At 34.9% G+C, this 15,226-nt stretch overlaps 2 protein-coding genes across 2 annotated transcripts in view; one reads left to right on the top strand and one right to left on the bottom strand.

Annotated features, from left to right (window-relative positions):
• The window catches only part of MGAT4C (MGAT4 family member C), a 344,696-nt gene that overhangs the window by 145,066 nt on the left and 184,404 nt on the right, over window positions 1–15,226 (top strand). The window lies entirely within an intron of this gene.
• On the bottom strand, window positions 27–14,311 carry LOC108492202. The gene is made up of 3 exons (XM_017804254.1): window positions 14,131–14,311; window positions 8,764–9,040; window positions 27–328 (listed from the first exon to the last, which is right to left on the bottom strand). The coding sequence occupies exons 1-3, from the start codon at window positions 14,309–14,311 to the stop codon at window positions 112–114; spliced, it is 675 nt and encodes a 224-aa protein (XP_017659743.1). The 3' UTR covers window positions 27–111.

Raw genomic sequence — 15,226 nt, 5'->3', positions numbered from 1 at the left:
AAGAGTAGAAAGCATATCTCATTATGTGGATGAGTTAGCTTATTTTAAAGTTACTGCATTTATTGTGTTGATTTTGCAGTTTTCCTATCTGGTTGATCAATTGTTTCTTCTTTAATGTGTCTGAGATATTTTACGTCCCTTTGTATTTGTCTCATTCTGCACTTTTACAGCATCTGATATTAGGGTCTGTTCCTTTTGAATATGCTTTGCTTGTGCTCTCCAAATTTCATGACTTTGAGCCAGTATGTGTTGCCAGTATTTGAATACAGTTCGTAAATTCCATGCTTTTACGAGATGATGACAGTTCATAGCTTCTCTAGGGACTGCCCTACAACAGAAAAGCAGAGAAAAGTGATGTTGATGGGAGTGTTGTCTAGTACTAATTCTAGTTTTCCCAAAGTTAAAATTTGACAGAAGATGAATCTTCATTAACATTTTAGTTTGGAGCAGTAACGTACTTCTGAAATAAACCTCTCGAACCTTCTTATTTATTGTGTTTGGTTTCGACTACAAAGTATATAATAAGCAAGATTACTTTCAGACTAAAATAAACTGGAAAATCCATTCCAGCAGAGCACCCTGTTCTTTCTTGTAGGGCAGATAGAAGAATTGAAAATACAGAGGTTGTACCATTTACTTCAGTGCCTACCAAGCACTCATACAAAAAGAAAGTTTTCAAAACACTGAGAACTCTCATCATATTTGAAATGCTCTATATGAAGACAAAACTAATTTGTCAGTCACCAGCCCTCAGGTTTTACAGCTAAATTCTTTGTCTTCCACAGAGGGTTTTTTTCTTGTCTTGATATAATTTCCTGTTCTTCTTGTCTTTTCCTTGCTTACTGTATCTTGTTATTGAGATACTATAATTTTATTTTTTTTGTATTTTTCATTTTTTTTAATTCTTTCTTTTCCGGCTTCTCTCTACTGGGCTCACCAAAGGTTCAAGTGTAGTTTTATCTGTGGTTGTGAGAAAAGGTGTTTCATACCACTCCATCTGTGGGCTGACGTCCTGAGTCCATCTCCACAGATCTGTACAGTCACTCCAGGGTTGTATCAGGCACTGGTTCCCCTCACTAGGTCAGATCCTTACCCTCTCTAAGGAGCTGCCCAGTGCAGGTGCTGAGACTGCCACAGTGCCCTCTGGCTGCCCAGTTCCTGATTGGGAAAGTGTGTCTGCCAGAACCTGTCCTGTTTCCCACCATGGGTTGCCTCCACTGTCACCAGCCTGGAGAGAGCTCTCGGCCCTTGTGGGATTTTGGCATGGATTGTATTTAGTCCAGATGGTCAAACTAACTATAGCACCATAAAAATCTTCCCATCCAAGTGAACATAATTTAGCTGTAGGGTCTTCATTGCTTTGACCATTTGTAATCATCCACTACTTGTGAAAATAGACACAGTATCAGGATTGTGTTTCAAACTTTTAGGAAGAGACTATCTAATCCCTATTGTGCATAATATTAAATAAGAAGATCACTGTATATTTGTGAATGTTCTAGTGGGTACATAAGAATTAAAACTTCCTAGGCGGTCACTGATATTATTGGAACATTAGGGAGTTCTCTGATATTCTTAATAAATCTCTATTATTTAATATAGTCAAGAAAAAGTATTTTTCGTAGTTATTGGATTGTTACAGCCTTCCATAAAAAATGATATTTTTTTACAGATAGTTTAAGGAAAGAACTGTGATAACTATTGTTAGGCTGATCCACCCACTTTGCTATCTTCAGCCAGAAGTAATTTCTCTCATCCTTTTAAGACTATCAAGTTTCTTGTCATTGGATTAAAATGATTAGGCCAATCTATCTTTGAGCCATGATTTTAGCAAAAATGAACAGCCATTGTTCTGCTCTATGTCTTTCAAATTCTAACAATGAAATCAGGAGAGGAATGTCTATATTTCATCTACTTTCCTGTGTGAGAAAAGCTATTCTTCAGTCATTCTTTCCAATCATATATTCAGATGTGGAAGAATAAAAAGTTGATGTGACAAGTATCACTCTGGCTGACTGTATAGTTTTACCTGAAGATGAAGTATCTTTCTTATAAAATAACAGAAGAATAAGTTGCCTGAGACATTAAAAGTTATGTAGTTTAACTAATTTGCTGCTTTTTGTTTTTATGTCTTGAAATTGTCTCATCTATTTTTGAACCTTGACATTGAGATGTTTTAAATTTATATTAGAATTTACTTCATGTAAATGAGAAATCTAGTTATCCTTCTTCACACCTTCAACACCTTCTTCTGACTCCTTTTTAGTGCTTTCAAGATTTTACAAGATACTTGCAATGGTATTAAAGATAGAGGACACAGTAATGTTTCTTAACATATACATGTGCACAAATTTGGGGTGTTGTTTTTGTTCTCTGAGACATGTTGTCATAATATCGGAATAACATCATCATAAAGCTTAAATTTCATCTGTTGTCACAGCCTTCTAGTATGCTTATCCATAGGTCAGAGCTCTGAAATTGAAATATGAACAGCTGTTTAGTTGATATTAAAAAAGTTCCATGAGGCAACTCTCACTTGCAGATGGATACAGCATGTATCATAGCAAGCTGTGTTCACTTATCACTGACACTGACATTGTCATGCAGCCATGGATTATTAGCTCATGCAGTTTTTCAATAAACTATCAAAGTTACTCAACATTATGTTCTTGGTACTTCCTGATATAGATCCATTGAAAAAAAATAAATCCAGCTCATTGGCTTTTTTTCCACAGATGAAGTACTTCTCACTACAATACTTTTCCGACTACACAGAATTGAGTTGAGTTCCTTTAAACTCTAAATATATATTTTTAGGGGGGTGTTTTATTTATTTTTAAGTATTTATTTATTTATTTTATCTAATTTATTTATTTCAGTTATAAAGTTATGCTTTTATTTATAAAAGAAAGCTAAAAGTCTTCTTCCTAGGTATAGAATGGAGTACCGTTAAGCAGAGGTTTTTACTGACTTCCTGCAATACCTTAAATTCATTGAAGTTAGATTTCATCTTGGTTTATGTATAATTATGCATTTCATACAACCCTTATCTGAAATTAATTTTTAATAGTTAGCAGAAAATGGCAAATAACTATGATAACAGCTATTATATATTTGCAAAAATACCAGACTGAATTTTTATGATTGATGCTATTGCCACAAATATAGTTAAATATTTAACAATCATAAAAAGTTGTGGTACCTCTAAGAAATTGCTAGAACTTAGGTATTTCATGACTCTGCCATCTTTAATTTATTCTACAAATTGTACTAAAGCTTCTTCAAATAGGGTCAGTTTCACCACAAATATTAGTTCTTTATATAATTGAGGTATATTTTTTATTTCCTTGTATCAGTCATGTTAAAATCGCTGAAGAATTACCTCACTATATCTTATCATTTGTTGTCACTTTAATGATGATTTACTCTTTGAGTTATAATTTTTACCTAAATACTATTTTCTGACTGAATTTTAAGTTTGAATTAATCTTTTGCTACAGTGTGTATTACAGTTAGTCATGCTTTCAATATTAATCACAAAAGCATAATATTGTAAATACTACTATGTTTTTTTTCTTATTTAATAAAAAAAGCACTTTCTGTCCTTACAATGACACATCTGTACAAGTTGTAAATGCTTCTCTACTGCATAGTAGTGCTCATAAGAAATTAAGATGTAAATTCTCAGTATTAGAGTTTTAGGTATATTTTTCCCGTCACTGGGGCTGACAAAGTTTGCAGGCATTTTATTTGTTATATTTATAATTTTGCTTTTTATGTCAGTGGATATATTGAGAAGGATAACTAATTGCATCAGTAAAATAAGATACCAGAAAGGGTTATCTTCAAGATGTGGGGTGCATTCAGGCTTGCATTCAGCCTGGAGGTAGACATGAACAATTAACTGAAGCTGATATGAAGCAGGTTGGCAGTATGGAAAACTGGATTGAATATGGAGTTGTGGGCAATATAAAGGAAGAATTCTATGCAAATTCTGTGAAAATTTGACTTTAAAGGTGAAAAGATGCTTTTGAAACTAGAATTGTCTTTACACTGACCAGTATTTTTGATTGAAAATATTTTTCTAGTTTGGAAATACCTGGACGCATGATATTTCTGACAGCCTCAGATGAGACACTATCCATGTTACTAATGTCTGAGCTCAATTAATGCTTTTACTCAGTTTTATCATATATACTGCTGCTTCAGTTCCTCAAATATGTTAAATCAGAAAATCAGCTGTAAAGGAACAACAGGAAGTTTGGTATATGAAGTGTGAAAGAAATTATAAAAGCAGACAGAATTAATTATGCAGCAAGGAGAGAAGGAAAGAGTCCAAATTTTTTGACATAATAAAGTTCTTTAGATGAAAAGGGAAAACTACGTGCATTTACCTTATGCAGCACAGTGATGCAAATTTTTAAAATCTGATCTCAATTTCCACTTCACTCTAGTTTTCCTGTGTATAAGACGTATCTTTGATGACACAAGCTAAATAAAAAAGATAAGGATGTGTTTATATGGCTGAACAGGACTGATGCTGGCAGCAGGTTCCTTTGTGAGAAGAGGCTGTGGCTGCCGCGGACCTGTCCCAGTTGGATCCATTCGGCTCCAGTGCACCCACCACGGGGCACAGCTGTGCCTGCAGCCGAGGTGGAGGTGCCTCTGGGAAAACAGACTTTAGAAAGGGCAAAATGCCACATTGAGAGTGGAATGGGGGAAAAAGACATGAGAAACAGCCCTGTGAACACCAAGGTTGGTGAAGAAGCAGGGGCAGGAGGTGCTCCAGGCTCCAGAGCAGGGATTCTCCAGCAGCCTGTGAAAGAGGGAGATGATGGTGCAGATATCCATGCTGCAGCCTATGGAGGACCCCGTGCCAGAGCAGAGGAAAAGTGTGAGGAGAATGGAGAGGCAGAGGGGAGCTGTTGTGGACTGATCCCCCACTCATCTTCCTCTTGCACTGCTTGGGGACATGGGGTGGGTAGAAGAGCTGGGAATGACAGACTGAAGTTGAACAGTTGAAGTTGAAGTTGAGGGAATTTGAGGATGAAGGTATTTTAGCCTTTGCTTTGTTTCTCACCATCATAGTCTTTTTTTAATTGACAATACATCAAACTAATTTTCTCCAAATTGAGTCTGTTTTGCCCATGATGGTAATGGATGAGCGGGCTCCCTATTGTTTTGTCGACTTATGAGCATTTCCTGTTGAGCAAGGGAAGTGAAAGAGCAGCTGGGTCATCACCTGGCAAGGTCGACCCATCGGATAAGTATTGGATCATATGACTACTTTGGATATAATTTATGTAAATATTGTAACATAATTATGTAAGTGCCTATAACACACAATCTAAGCATTTTTACTGAACTGGTGATATACAGAGAAAATCTAAATTGTGCTTATGTTTTGCACCTCCAGTCTTCTACAGATATCTTTTATGCCTAATTGTTCAATGATAGGCTGCAGTGTGCACTGAAGCAGGATGAATACTTCTGCTGTGTTGAGTAGCTGAAGCAAAATGGGACACGTGGGTCTGACTTCTGGTCACAAACAAAACTGTCTCACAACAGGCAGTGCTAAAGGGGAAGGATGACTTACATCCCTATTATCAAAATGTACTTCTATTTTTAAAAGTCTAGCAGGTTGTATTATTCTTTTATTATTGCCTTTGCAGTAACTACATTTTTTACTTTTATTTGGGATATGTTTAAGAATGAGACAAGATGGGAACCCTCCTTTTGTAGACTCTAGAATGGAGAGAATTTTGCTGCAAAACACACAGCAATTACACTGTTGCTGAGGATTCATTCTGATATGTGTTTTCTTCACTCTAAACTGTATGTGTAATAAGCACACCGAATTTAATTGGAAAAGTTTCGGTTCATGTTTTTAAGCATTTATTTATTTTTTCCTATCAAGGTCCACAGTAAAGCTGAGGGTCTTACTAGAAATCAATTGTGCCTTGGTTCTCAAACCAGATAACCAAGAAGTTGATTTTTCAGCCAATGATCTCAATTTCATATCTCTTTTCTATGTTTTGCAACCTAGGAAAATGTTTTTCATGGAGTCTTAGCCATAGCCTGGCATTACTTATTCAAAGACATTAATTTCTGCATGGAAAAGAAAAAATGTTATCACTGAAATATTTATAAACACATTTAAAATATTTTAACTAGTTTTATATCTGGATTCATATGGACAACATGAACAGGTAATATTTTGTATGATTTTGTATCTTCTGGGATTTTTTAGTATTTTTAGAATTATCAATATGAAAAATTACCAATATACTGTTAAGCATTTTACGAAATTCTGTGTGTGAAATCTTCTTTGACACAAAGTGGAACTTCTCTCCTTCCTGGATTTTGAATAATACAAATTATTCTAGAGATAGAAATACTTTCTATTTAATATGTTATATCTTTTATATTTATCTCTAGTTAGATTTGGTTACTCTATATATTGTTCTTACAGCAACCTTAGATAATGATACAGCACTTTTTTCTTCACTATACCACTCTAGATATCACTTATTGAGACTTTCTTTAAAAATGTTTATTATTATTATTATTATTATTATTATTATTATTATTACTATGGTCTGAATGTAGAATAAAGATAGAATAATAGCATGTACTTCCTTAGATGTTCTGAATAACAATACAAAACAACACAGACGAATGTTCAAAACAGAACATACGTAATTTTTCCTCCAAGCTTCTCAATTTAAACATCTCATCTAGTCTTGAATATAAGTATGAAACCTAAAAATGAAAATCAGAAGAATCCTAGGTCTCTAAACATGATATTTATCTCATCCAGAAACATATTGTACAGTTATCTGCATGAGTGGGGACTAGTTGGAAAAATTAATCACATATAACCACTTTAAGAATAAAAATTATTTATCCCACCATGGTCAATCCGCTACAACTATTCTTGCTTGAATTAAATGTTTTAATATACGATCTGGAGAATGCAAAATGTTGATCAATTGTGCATATATCTGAAACCACTGGTGTTTTAGCCTAATAACGTTTAATGGGTGACTTGCTTTTGAGTATGTTTTTATGTAATGTCTGCATTATAATAGTAGTCAGATGCTGACAATAGTCAGTTTTTGGTCTATTGTCAAAATCATATCTGAATGAATTTGCATGCAGAGACTATATCATGCTTTTTTAAATTCTTTTTTTCCTTGCACACACTGAATATGTGTATGTGTAAAAATCAACGTTTTGACAGAATAGGAAGCTAAGATACCATCTTCGTCTTCTTTGTTTTAGCAGAAATTTCAGTTGTGGCTTTTTTATTCAGACACTGAACCTGTTCCTTGACTAGATAAGAGTACTATTGGACATTGTGAAAGGTAATTCAAATTCACCTTATTGTTACCACTGATTATGAAACATTAAAGACATAGCAAAACTCTTAGCTTAGCTTTAAACTTGACATTTGTAGCATTGCAAACCTTGTCTTTATTAAAGGAAGAAGGCATTTTCTGTTTATTTTTTAGTTGAGCATCATGCTCAATTAAATTAGTCTTTAGTAAAACACATTTGTATACACAGCAAGAGTATGTAAAAGTTCTAAATCTTTTTTAAGGTTCTTAATGTTTTTTCCAAAATAATGGTAGCTACTTAGATAAATTTGTTGAGATGTGAGGTCTCATCTCATTGTCTTGTGCTCAATAAACTTGTTTGTGCTTGGAAGCCTCCCCCCTGAAAGAATCTCATTTTATAGCCCTGCTGTTGTTCTTGACCTTTGCCGTGACTACAACCCTGCAGCATTTGAGCTGTCAGATAAAACAGTGGAAAGAGGCCGGTGAAAGTTGTAGAAAGCAAAAAGCTTAGTAATGCACGGATGAATTTCCTGCCATCACTTCACCTCCATTGCTGTCACATTTCCTTAAATAATAGGGAGACTTTTCCTCTAATGGACAGTGGAGGCTGTTTGCCTAATGAGAACTTGCAGAGACAGCCTGCCGTGAGTCTTTATCTTTTAAACTGAGGTGAAACAATCTTGCCTGGCTACAGACAAGTGACTAATAAGCAGTCCTATTCAGGTGTACCTGTCAGTAATTGTTTTGGTGGGAGATTTTTTTTGTTTATTTTGGGGATTCTTTTTTCATTCATATATACTATTCTATGTGCAGTAGAGCATTAAATTGCTTTCCACTAGGAGCCAGTCACATTCAGGGGTCGTCAAGACCATGCTACCTGATGAAACAGTAGTCATACATCTATTTCTATCAAGAATTTTGCAGCTGAAACCTCCAACTAATTAAGAGATTTTACGCTAGATTATGGTTTTTTAATATTATTTGGGAAAAGCTGAATTTTTTTTTAATATCATGTAGAGAGATAACAGTCATTCAATGGATAGTTTATGTCTCCAACTGATATAGCCACTGAAAAGCAACTAAATATTGTGTCAAGATTCCTAACGAGTCTTTCAGTATCTGCTAGCAATGTTTTTTGTTGAAATTATTATATATTAAAGATAGATTAAATTTCTTTCTTTGTCACTAGATCCTCTTTTTGGAGTCAGGGGAATGTGCTGTTTAACAACAGAGATAAATCTAGGGCATATTTTTGTGTAGGTGTATTCAAGCCTAAGACTGCCCTAAAATCTTCTAGAACTCCTGATCCTGAAAGTGAATAACCTTTAATTTTAAAATAATGCATTTTTTCTAAAAGTCAATCAGCACATTTTCAATGGATAAAGGTCACATTGACCCTACCTATATTTTTGTTGCAACTTACTTTCCGTATGTGGTGAGAGACCAGCCAGCAGCAGCAGACTGCAGGCTCTCGCTCGGTCTGTGGTGTGAGCCAAAGGCAACAGGCAGTGCAAAAAGTAATGGTGCCAGTCTGCGGCCGTGGCAAAAACTGCTTAGAGAAAGAAAAACACCTGAAGCAGCTTGTGGCAGGGTGGGCCCTTCTCTCTTGGTAGGATCTTTCCCCTCTGGGTTGGCAGGAGTGGTGGCTACAGTAACAACCGAAGTAGAAACTGCCAACAGAAACAGTTCTGACTCCTGTGCTTAAAGAGATAGTCCATCAAAAATGTTGAAATGGGATAGAATACATAATTGGTCACACCCATCTAGTGCTAAACCCTGTCTCCTTTCCCTATAACTAGGACAGAGTTTTAGAAAGATGCTTTGTTATATTTTGCTGCCTCTTCCCAACTTGTGGTATGAAATGAATGCAATAAAGGACATGTAAACTATAACATAAGAACAATATTTCTGGTATATTACAATTTTTTTACTCTCAGTCTTTATTGCAGTCAAATATGTCCAGAAATCAGTTCATTATTTTCAGTTGAGAAGTGAATGTTCTATACCAGGATGAAGGACAGCTTATTGTAGACCAAATGACAGACTTTATACTGCATGGATTAAAAATTATTCCTGTATCTCCTTCCCCACCACTTCCACTGTAAAATGAAATTTTTATTATATTAGTACTTACTAAGGCTTTATGAAAGACAGCTCATTAGATCAATCATTTAGAATTCACAGTATTTTAAATGAAAAATCTGTAAGTCAAATTATGACCTTGAATGTTTTGTGTCTATCTAATAAGCAGTGGTGACAAATACAGCATTTAAAAGCATTTAAGAGACATAATTCTTTTAAAATTGTAAATTCATAATTCTTTTTTAAGAACACAAAAGAGAAATTAGTTAAACACTTGCAAATCAAGCATGAGTTTCAAATACTGAACAGGAAACAGCATCTCATGAAAAGCCAACATTTTTTCTGCTTTAGAAACGTAACACATTCTGTGTTAGTTGACTTCTGAGCATGTAATGCTAAGGATGTTAAACTTGCTACATACCAAAAAATCCGTACACAGTACAATGTTTTTCCTTTTAAGATGAAAATATTTGGCTAACAATTTTATGTACATTTTTAATGTACATATAATGTACATACAATGGAAAATGTCACCTAAATACCATAGATATTATTTCAGTGCTTGTGTCATTCATTTGATTGTTTTGGATTTTTTTAATTTTCTTATCCCATATGTGTTCTTTTCTATGTAATGCGTGAAAAGTAAAAGAAAACTGGGCACAAGGGAAAGGAAGTTTGTCTGTTCTAACTACATTGCTACTTAATGAAAAAAAATGTACCTGATTTTCTTAGCTCTTTAGAACCTCAGCAGTAATCTAGAAAATTACAGTTAGAGTGCCAGTTGTAGAAATTCGTATTTCACTGACTAATTTCCATTTTCTTCTTTTGGTCCATAAACTATCAGAAAGATGGGCTATCTGGCAATTCTACAGCAATATTTCCATTTATTTTATTTCTTTAAGCCTGGTTGTTTCATTTCTTTCTAAAGAAAATAAAGAGATGAAGGTATATACCTCCTACTGAATGAAGTAGAATTGCTCCTCCATAATTCCATGTTTGAAAACAGCTTTAACTTTTTTCATTTCTACAGTTGTCTTGGTTTTTTGGCCTATGTTATCCTGTGAACACTAACATCCTTTAGTGTTCACAAATATACCTGGCTGTCCCTTTTGAATATATAAAAAATTACTGCTTTGCTTAAATGTGAAACTGAAATGCTCAACCAATTAAAACAGTACTGAATATTTAAAAGAGGAAAAAGTGTCACTGCTCCATCATAGCAGAATATAATTAGAAATTGCCATGTAAATATGTTGATATTTCGATAAAAGTCTAAAGTAAATTCCTTGTCATGATAAAAGAAGTGAGAGGCAAAGTGAATATCCAAATGAGGTTTATCTACAGATTTAGACTGAAATTGTCCTCCACACTGACCAAAAAGAGAGAAGCTAGTAATCAGGATCTGGGATGAAATATTTTTTTCCATTCATACTTCCAGTTGCTGATGTTGCTTACGGAGATGCAGCACTATGAAGTTCTTTACATCTTCCTAGAAAAGTCATGTAGTCACAGGACGAAGATTTGCCATGTGACGGTTTCTGACACATTTTGTTTATTTAGTTTTATTATTTTTGAAATTCACTTGCCATTTAAAAATGGGACTGAATTTTATAATTTCATTTTAGTAGAACTTGCATGAATCGGTCGGTTTCTGAGAATCCAGTGGCATCCTTATTCACAGATCTGAATAATAGATGTGCTGTACAAACATTCAACACTCCTCTGTAAAACTTTATACAGATCTCAGTTACCTGGAAATCTACAAGAATCTGCTGAAAGAAGTTTTCGGGGAATCAGAACTTTGTGCTTAATTTAAGGTAGTAAATTCATCTCCCTTTAAATCTTTCATTAGTCCTTTAATCTTCCTTCTCTCCCATTTCCCCTCCTTTTTCTGTAATATTCCTGAATGAGTTTTCTTTCAAGCAAAAAGACAAAAAAACCCTAAAAATAGGCCATGCTTATAAGCATTTATGGATGTGAAAAACCTTCAGACTAACACCAGTGCATTGCTGCCTTAATTCGGCTGTCTGCTAAAACCATTGTATTCTCTCATTCCATGCACCTTAATGGATGCATTAACTGAAGGGCTTTAATTTTAATAATTTTTATTCAGTTTTGGTTTATTAATTCAGTTTTGGTTTCCAACTGTAAAAAAAAATTGTGAAATGGGAGTTATACCATCCTATACTAATTATATGTAGTCTAAGTGCCTTATGAGATTTATTTCTTAGTACCCCAAAAGGCTGGCCCTTCAAATGTAAAGCTATTGTCTTGGTAATACACAGGTCCTTATAAATATGAGAAAGGCAGAGGCATTTTCCCAGATCCATTTTTTTCTTTAAATACATCTTGACACTATTACACTGGCTAATTGGTTTGTGCAGCATTATTCCAGCATGAAATAACAGACATAAAGCTTCTGTGAACTGTGACTTTTGTGTCATCCTGTTAGTTGAAAATAAGATTGCTGACTATAAAATGCCTTTTCTGTAATGAGTATCACTGCTGTATCCTATAAGATTTAATTACAAATTGACTAGTTCAGCTTTGTACAAGGCCTTGGAGATGAAGGTTTTGGCATGGCAATAAAGACTTCTTAAAAAATTTTTCTTCCTTCTGTTTGATGTGAAAATCAGGATTTGTATAGACACAAATATGTTATGCAAACTGTATGCCATTTTAAGAATTCTCTGAAGAATTCTGCATATATCCAATACTTGTATATCTCATTTTCACGTGTGCATAAATAATTACTTTAATAAGTAAAATCTGGATTTTGTATAGGCCATTGTTGAACATATTTATTCCATATATCTGTCTAAATAAGGATTACTGTATTCAGCATCTGAGAGCATACTGATTTGAGTGCATGTCTATGTGTATGTGTATGTGTGTGAACTTTCTGAAAATTGGTAGAAAACTGGAGAGGCTGGACCTAAGGTGAAAACTGCAGAAAATGTCTGTGCCTGAACTCATTGATTATTACTCTTACAGCACTGTGCAATGCACATCACTAGGTGACAGGCTATAGATGCGTTGGAGAGGTAATAAAAATAAAGCAAAAGAGTTGCAGTCTGTCGCCTAACAGGGAATTTAGATCCAGAAAAAATGTATCTCAGTCTAATGGGCTACCATGAATGCCGGTATTAATATCTAATCATCTAATATGTAATTTTCTTTTCCAATCATTCAGATTGGAAAAGACCTCTAAGATCATACATTGCAACCATTATGTACATGTATCTCAGTTCAGTACTATCTTCCACATGACTTACAATTACACAGTTGTCTTTAAATTATATCATTTAGTGACTATTTATTCTGTGACTGTCTCTGATATAACACATTTATTTTCTATTGTAGTGTAGTTAACAGCATTTCTTTTTATTTGAGGTTACATTATAAAAACACTGAATTGTTGTTTGTATAACTATTATATAACACATTGGTAAGTTACTGAATCATTTAACTGATCTAAAACTATATGCCACAGTAAAAAGTAGTTCATTCTATTGCTGCTCTATGCAAACTGCTACACAATGTAGTAATGCAGCATTTCCAAGACATCAGTCATACTTTCTTTAAGTAAAATTTACTCTGAAACTGTTTGCTATAATGCCATTTGTTTGTGTTTCTATCACCACAGCTGCAACATGTTACTTTCTAAACTCATATTATGGAATACAGGTTCATAAACTGGATACATAGTTTGAATATTTTATTTTTAGGCAAATTTTAATAATCTCAACATTACAGTACTGGTGGAACTGGTTTGGTTTTTTCAGTTTGGTTTTTTTTTTTTCAAATAAGAAAGGCCAGATACTATCCACTCCCTCATAAATCATTGAACAGTTGAAAAAAGCTCTTTTAATACTTCACAGAAGGAGCACAGTTATTTATTATTTTTAGTGATTCCTGAAGCAGATTTGTTCATCATTATGTAAATTAAGTGGAATAATTAATTTCTGTTGAAGTCTCTGGAAAATTTGCTTTCAATCCCATGGTATCTGAATTTCACCATAAATGTTTAAGTTCATAATGAAACAAAAAATTAAAAAAAAAAACCAGAAAACATAGTTAAGGAAGTTGAGCCTTTTTCTTTTTGCTCCACATACTTATATTTCGGAAATACTTAGCATCTGACACTGCTGGTACAATATGAGCTGAGCTGAGAATTAGTTCTTCAGTTGAATTTAATAGCTGTAGATAAATCAGAGAAATATTTTTGTATTTTTACTTTAAACTCAGTACCTAACAAAAGATTTTTTTTGCTTTAGAAATTGTGTATATGTTTAGAATGGACATTAGGTTCTCTAAGAGGGGTCCTTCCCATCTGCTGCAGTTCTTCACAAACTGCCCCAGCATCAGACCTTTCCACAGTCTACAGTCCTTTAGGAACAGACTGATCCAGCCTGGGTCTCCCATGGGCCACAGCTCCTTCCAGGAGCTTTTCTCAAGGCACATGTACCTGCTGTGGCATGGGGTCCTCCAGAGGCTTCAGTGTGTATATCTGCTCCACTGTGGTCCTCCACAAGTTTCAGGGAGACAGCCTGCCTCACCACAGTCTTCTCCACAGGTTGCAGGGAAATCTCTGCTCTGGTACCTGGGCACCTCCTTAAACCTCCTGCTTCTCTTATCTTGTGTCTGCAGGGCTGCTGCTCATAATTTTCTCACTCCTCTCTCACCACTCCTGCACAGTGTTTTTTACCCTTTCTTAAATATAATATCACAGAGGCATCACCATTGTCATTGGTTGGATCAGATTTTGCCAGTGGTGGGTCCTTTTTCAAACAGACTGGAAGAGGTTCAATGTGATGTGGAGCCGGTCCCTGGTCTCTTCTCACAAAGGCCACCACTGCAACTCCCCAGCTGAAAAACTGTAGTTGCATAAGCCCAATAAAATCACACAGAATATTTGGCTTATTTGTCAGTGTAATGTCGAAGATGTATTTAGGAAGTTAGCTTGGTCAAATCATTGAGGCTTTCCATGCCCTCAAGTTAATTAAATTATGGTGTGACACTATAAATACTCTCTGGTCCTCAGTTGGTTATGATTGTTACTGAGGTTGCCCTGCTGTTTAACCACTCATCCATTTATTGGTGTCATTTTTACTAGTAATGGCAATGAAAGAAATTTAAACTAATGTAGTTGCAATGTTCTATATCTGTCTTTGCCTTCTCAACTCTCAACTCTCGACCATAACTCTCAGTTATAGCATTCTCTAAGCATAGAACTCTGCCTCTCCATTAGGATTGATGCTTTGGTCGACTGACTTTCACTACTATTCATTTTATTAACATTGAGTATTCATGCTACCAGCCCTGCTTAACTCCTGAAGTATAGTGATAAATCTGAGTTAATTTTTCATGTCTTGACACTTTTCTTTAGGCAGCATTTCAAACTGTTTGTTTCTTCTGCTATTTAAATCTACATTTTCACATATAGAGAAAGAATGTTTGATGCTTAACCTCATAAAGTTCAGCTAGGGGAGGTTCAAAGTCCTGCACCTTGGATGGAACAAATCATGCACCAACATATGCTGGAGTCATCCACTTCAAAAGCAGTTTGGAAGGAAAGGACCTATGGATCCTAATGGACACGAGGCTGAATATGTGTCAACAATGTACCCTTGCTGGAAAGAAGCTGAATGGTATAATAAGCTGCATTAGACAAAGTATCATCAGCAGGTGATCCTTGCCCTTTATTCACTGGTGACACTACACACTGAGAGATATGGAGATATTGCAGTCCAATAAAGGGGCACTAAGATGATTAAGGGACTGGAACATCTCTCCTATGAGCA

The sequence above is a fragment of the Lepidothrix coronata genome, unplaced genomic scaffold (genome assembly GCF_001604755.1).
Source record: "Lepidothrix coronata isolate B3197 unplaced genomic scaffold, Lepidothrix_coronata-1.0 Scaffold9, whole genome shotgun sequence".
Lineage (NCBI taxonomy): Eukaryota > Metazoa > Chordata > Aves > Passeriformes > Pipridae > Lepidothrix > Lepidothrix coronata.
This window is presented reverse-complemented; position numbering and strand designations above follow the sequence as displayed.

Coding starts and splice junctions, on each gene's coding strand:
- LOC108492202 (XM_017804254.1), bottom strand. CDS start 14,311: ATGCAACTACAGTTTTTCAGCTGGGGAGTTGCAGTGGTGGCCTTTGTG. Junction 9,041..14,130: donor GATATTATATTTAAGAAAGG/GTAAAAAACACT, acceptor TATCTCTTTAAG/CACAGGAGTCAGAACTGTTT. Junction 329..8,763: donor TCTCTCACCACATACGGAAA/GTAAGTTGCAAC, acceptor TTTCTGTTGTAG/GGCAGTCCCTAGAGAAGCTA.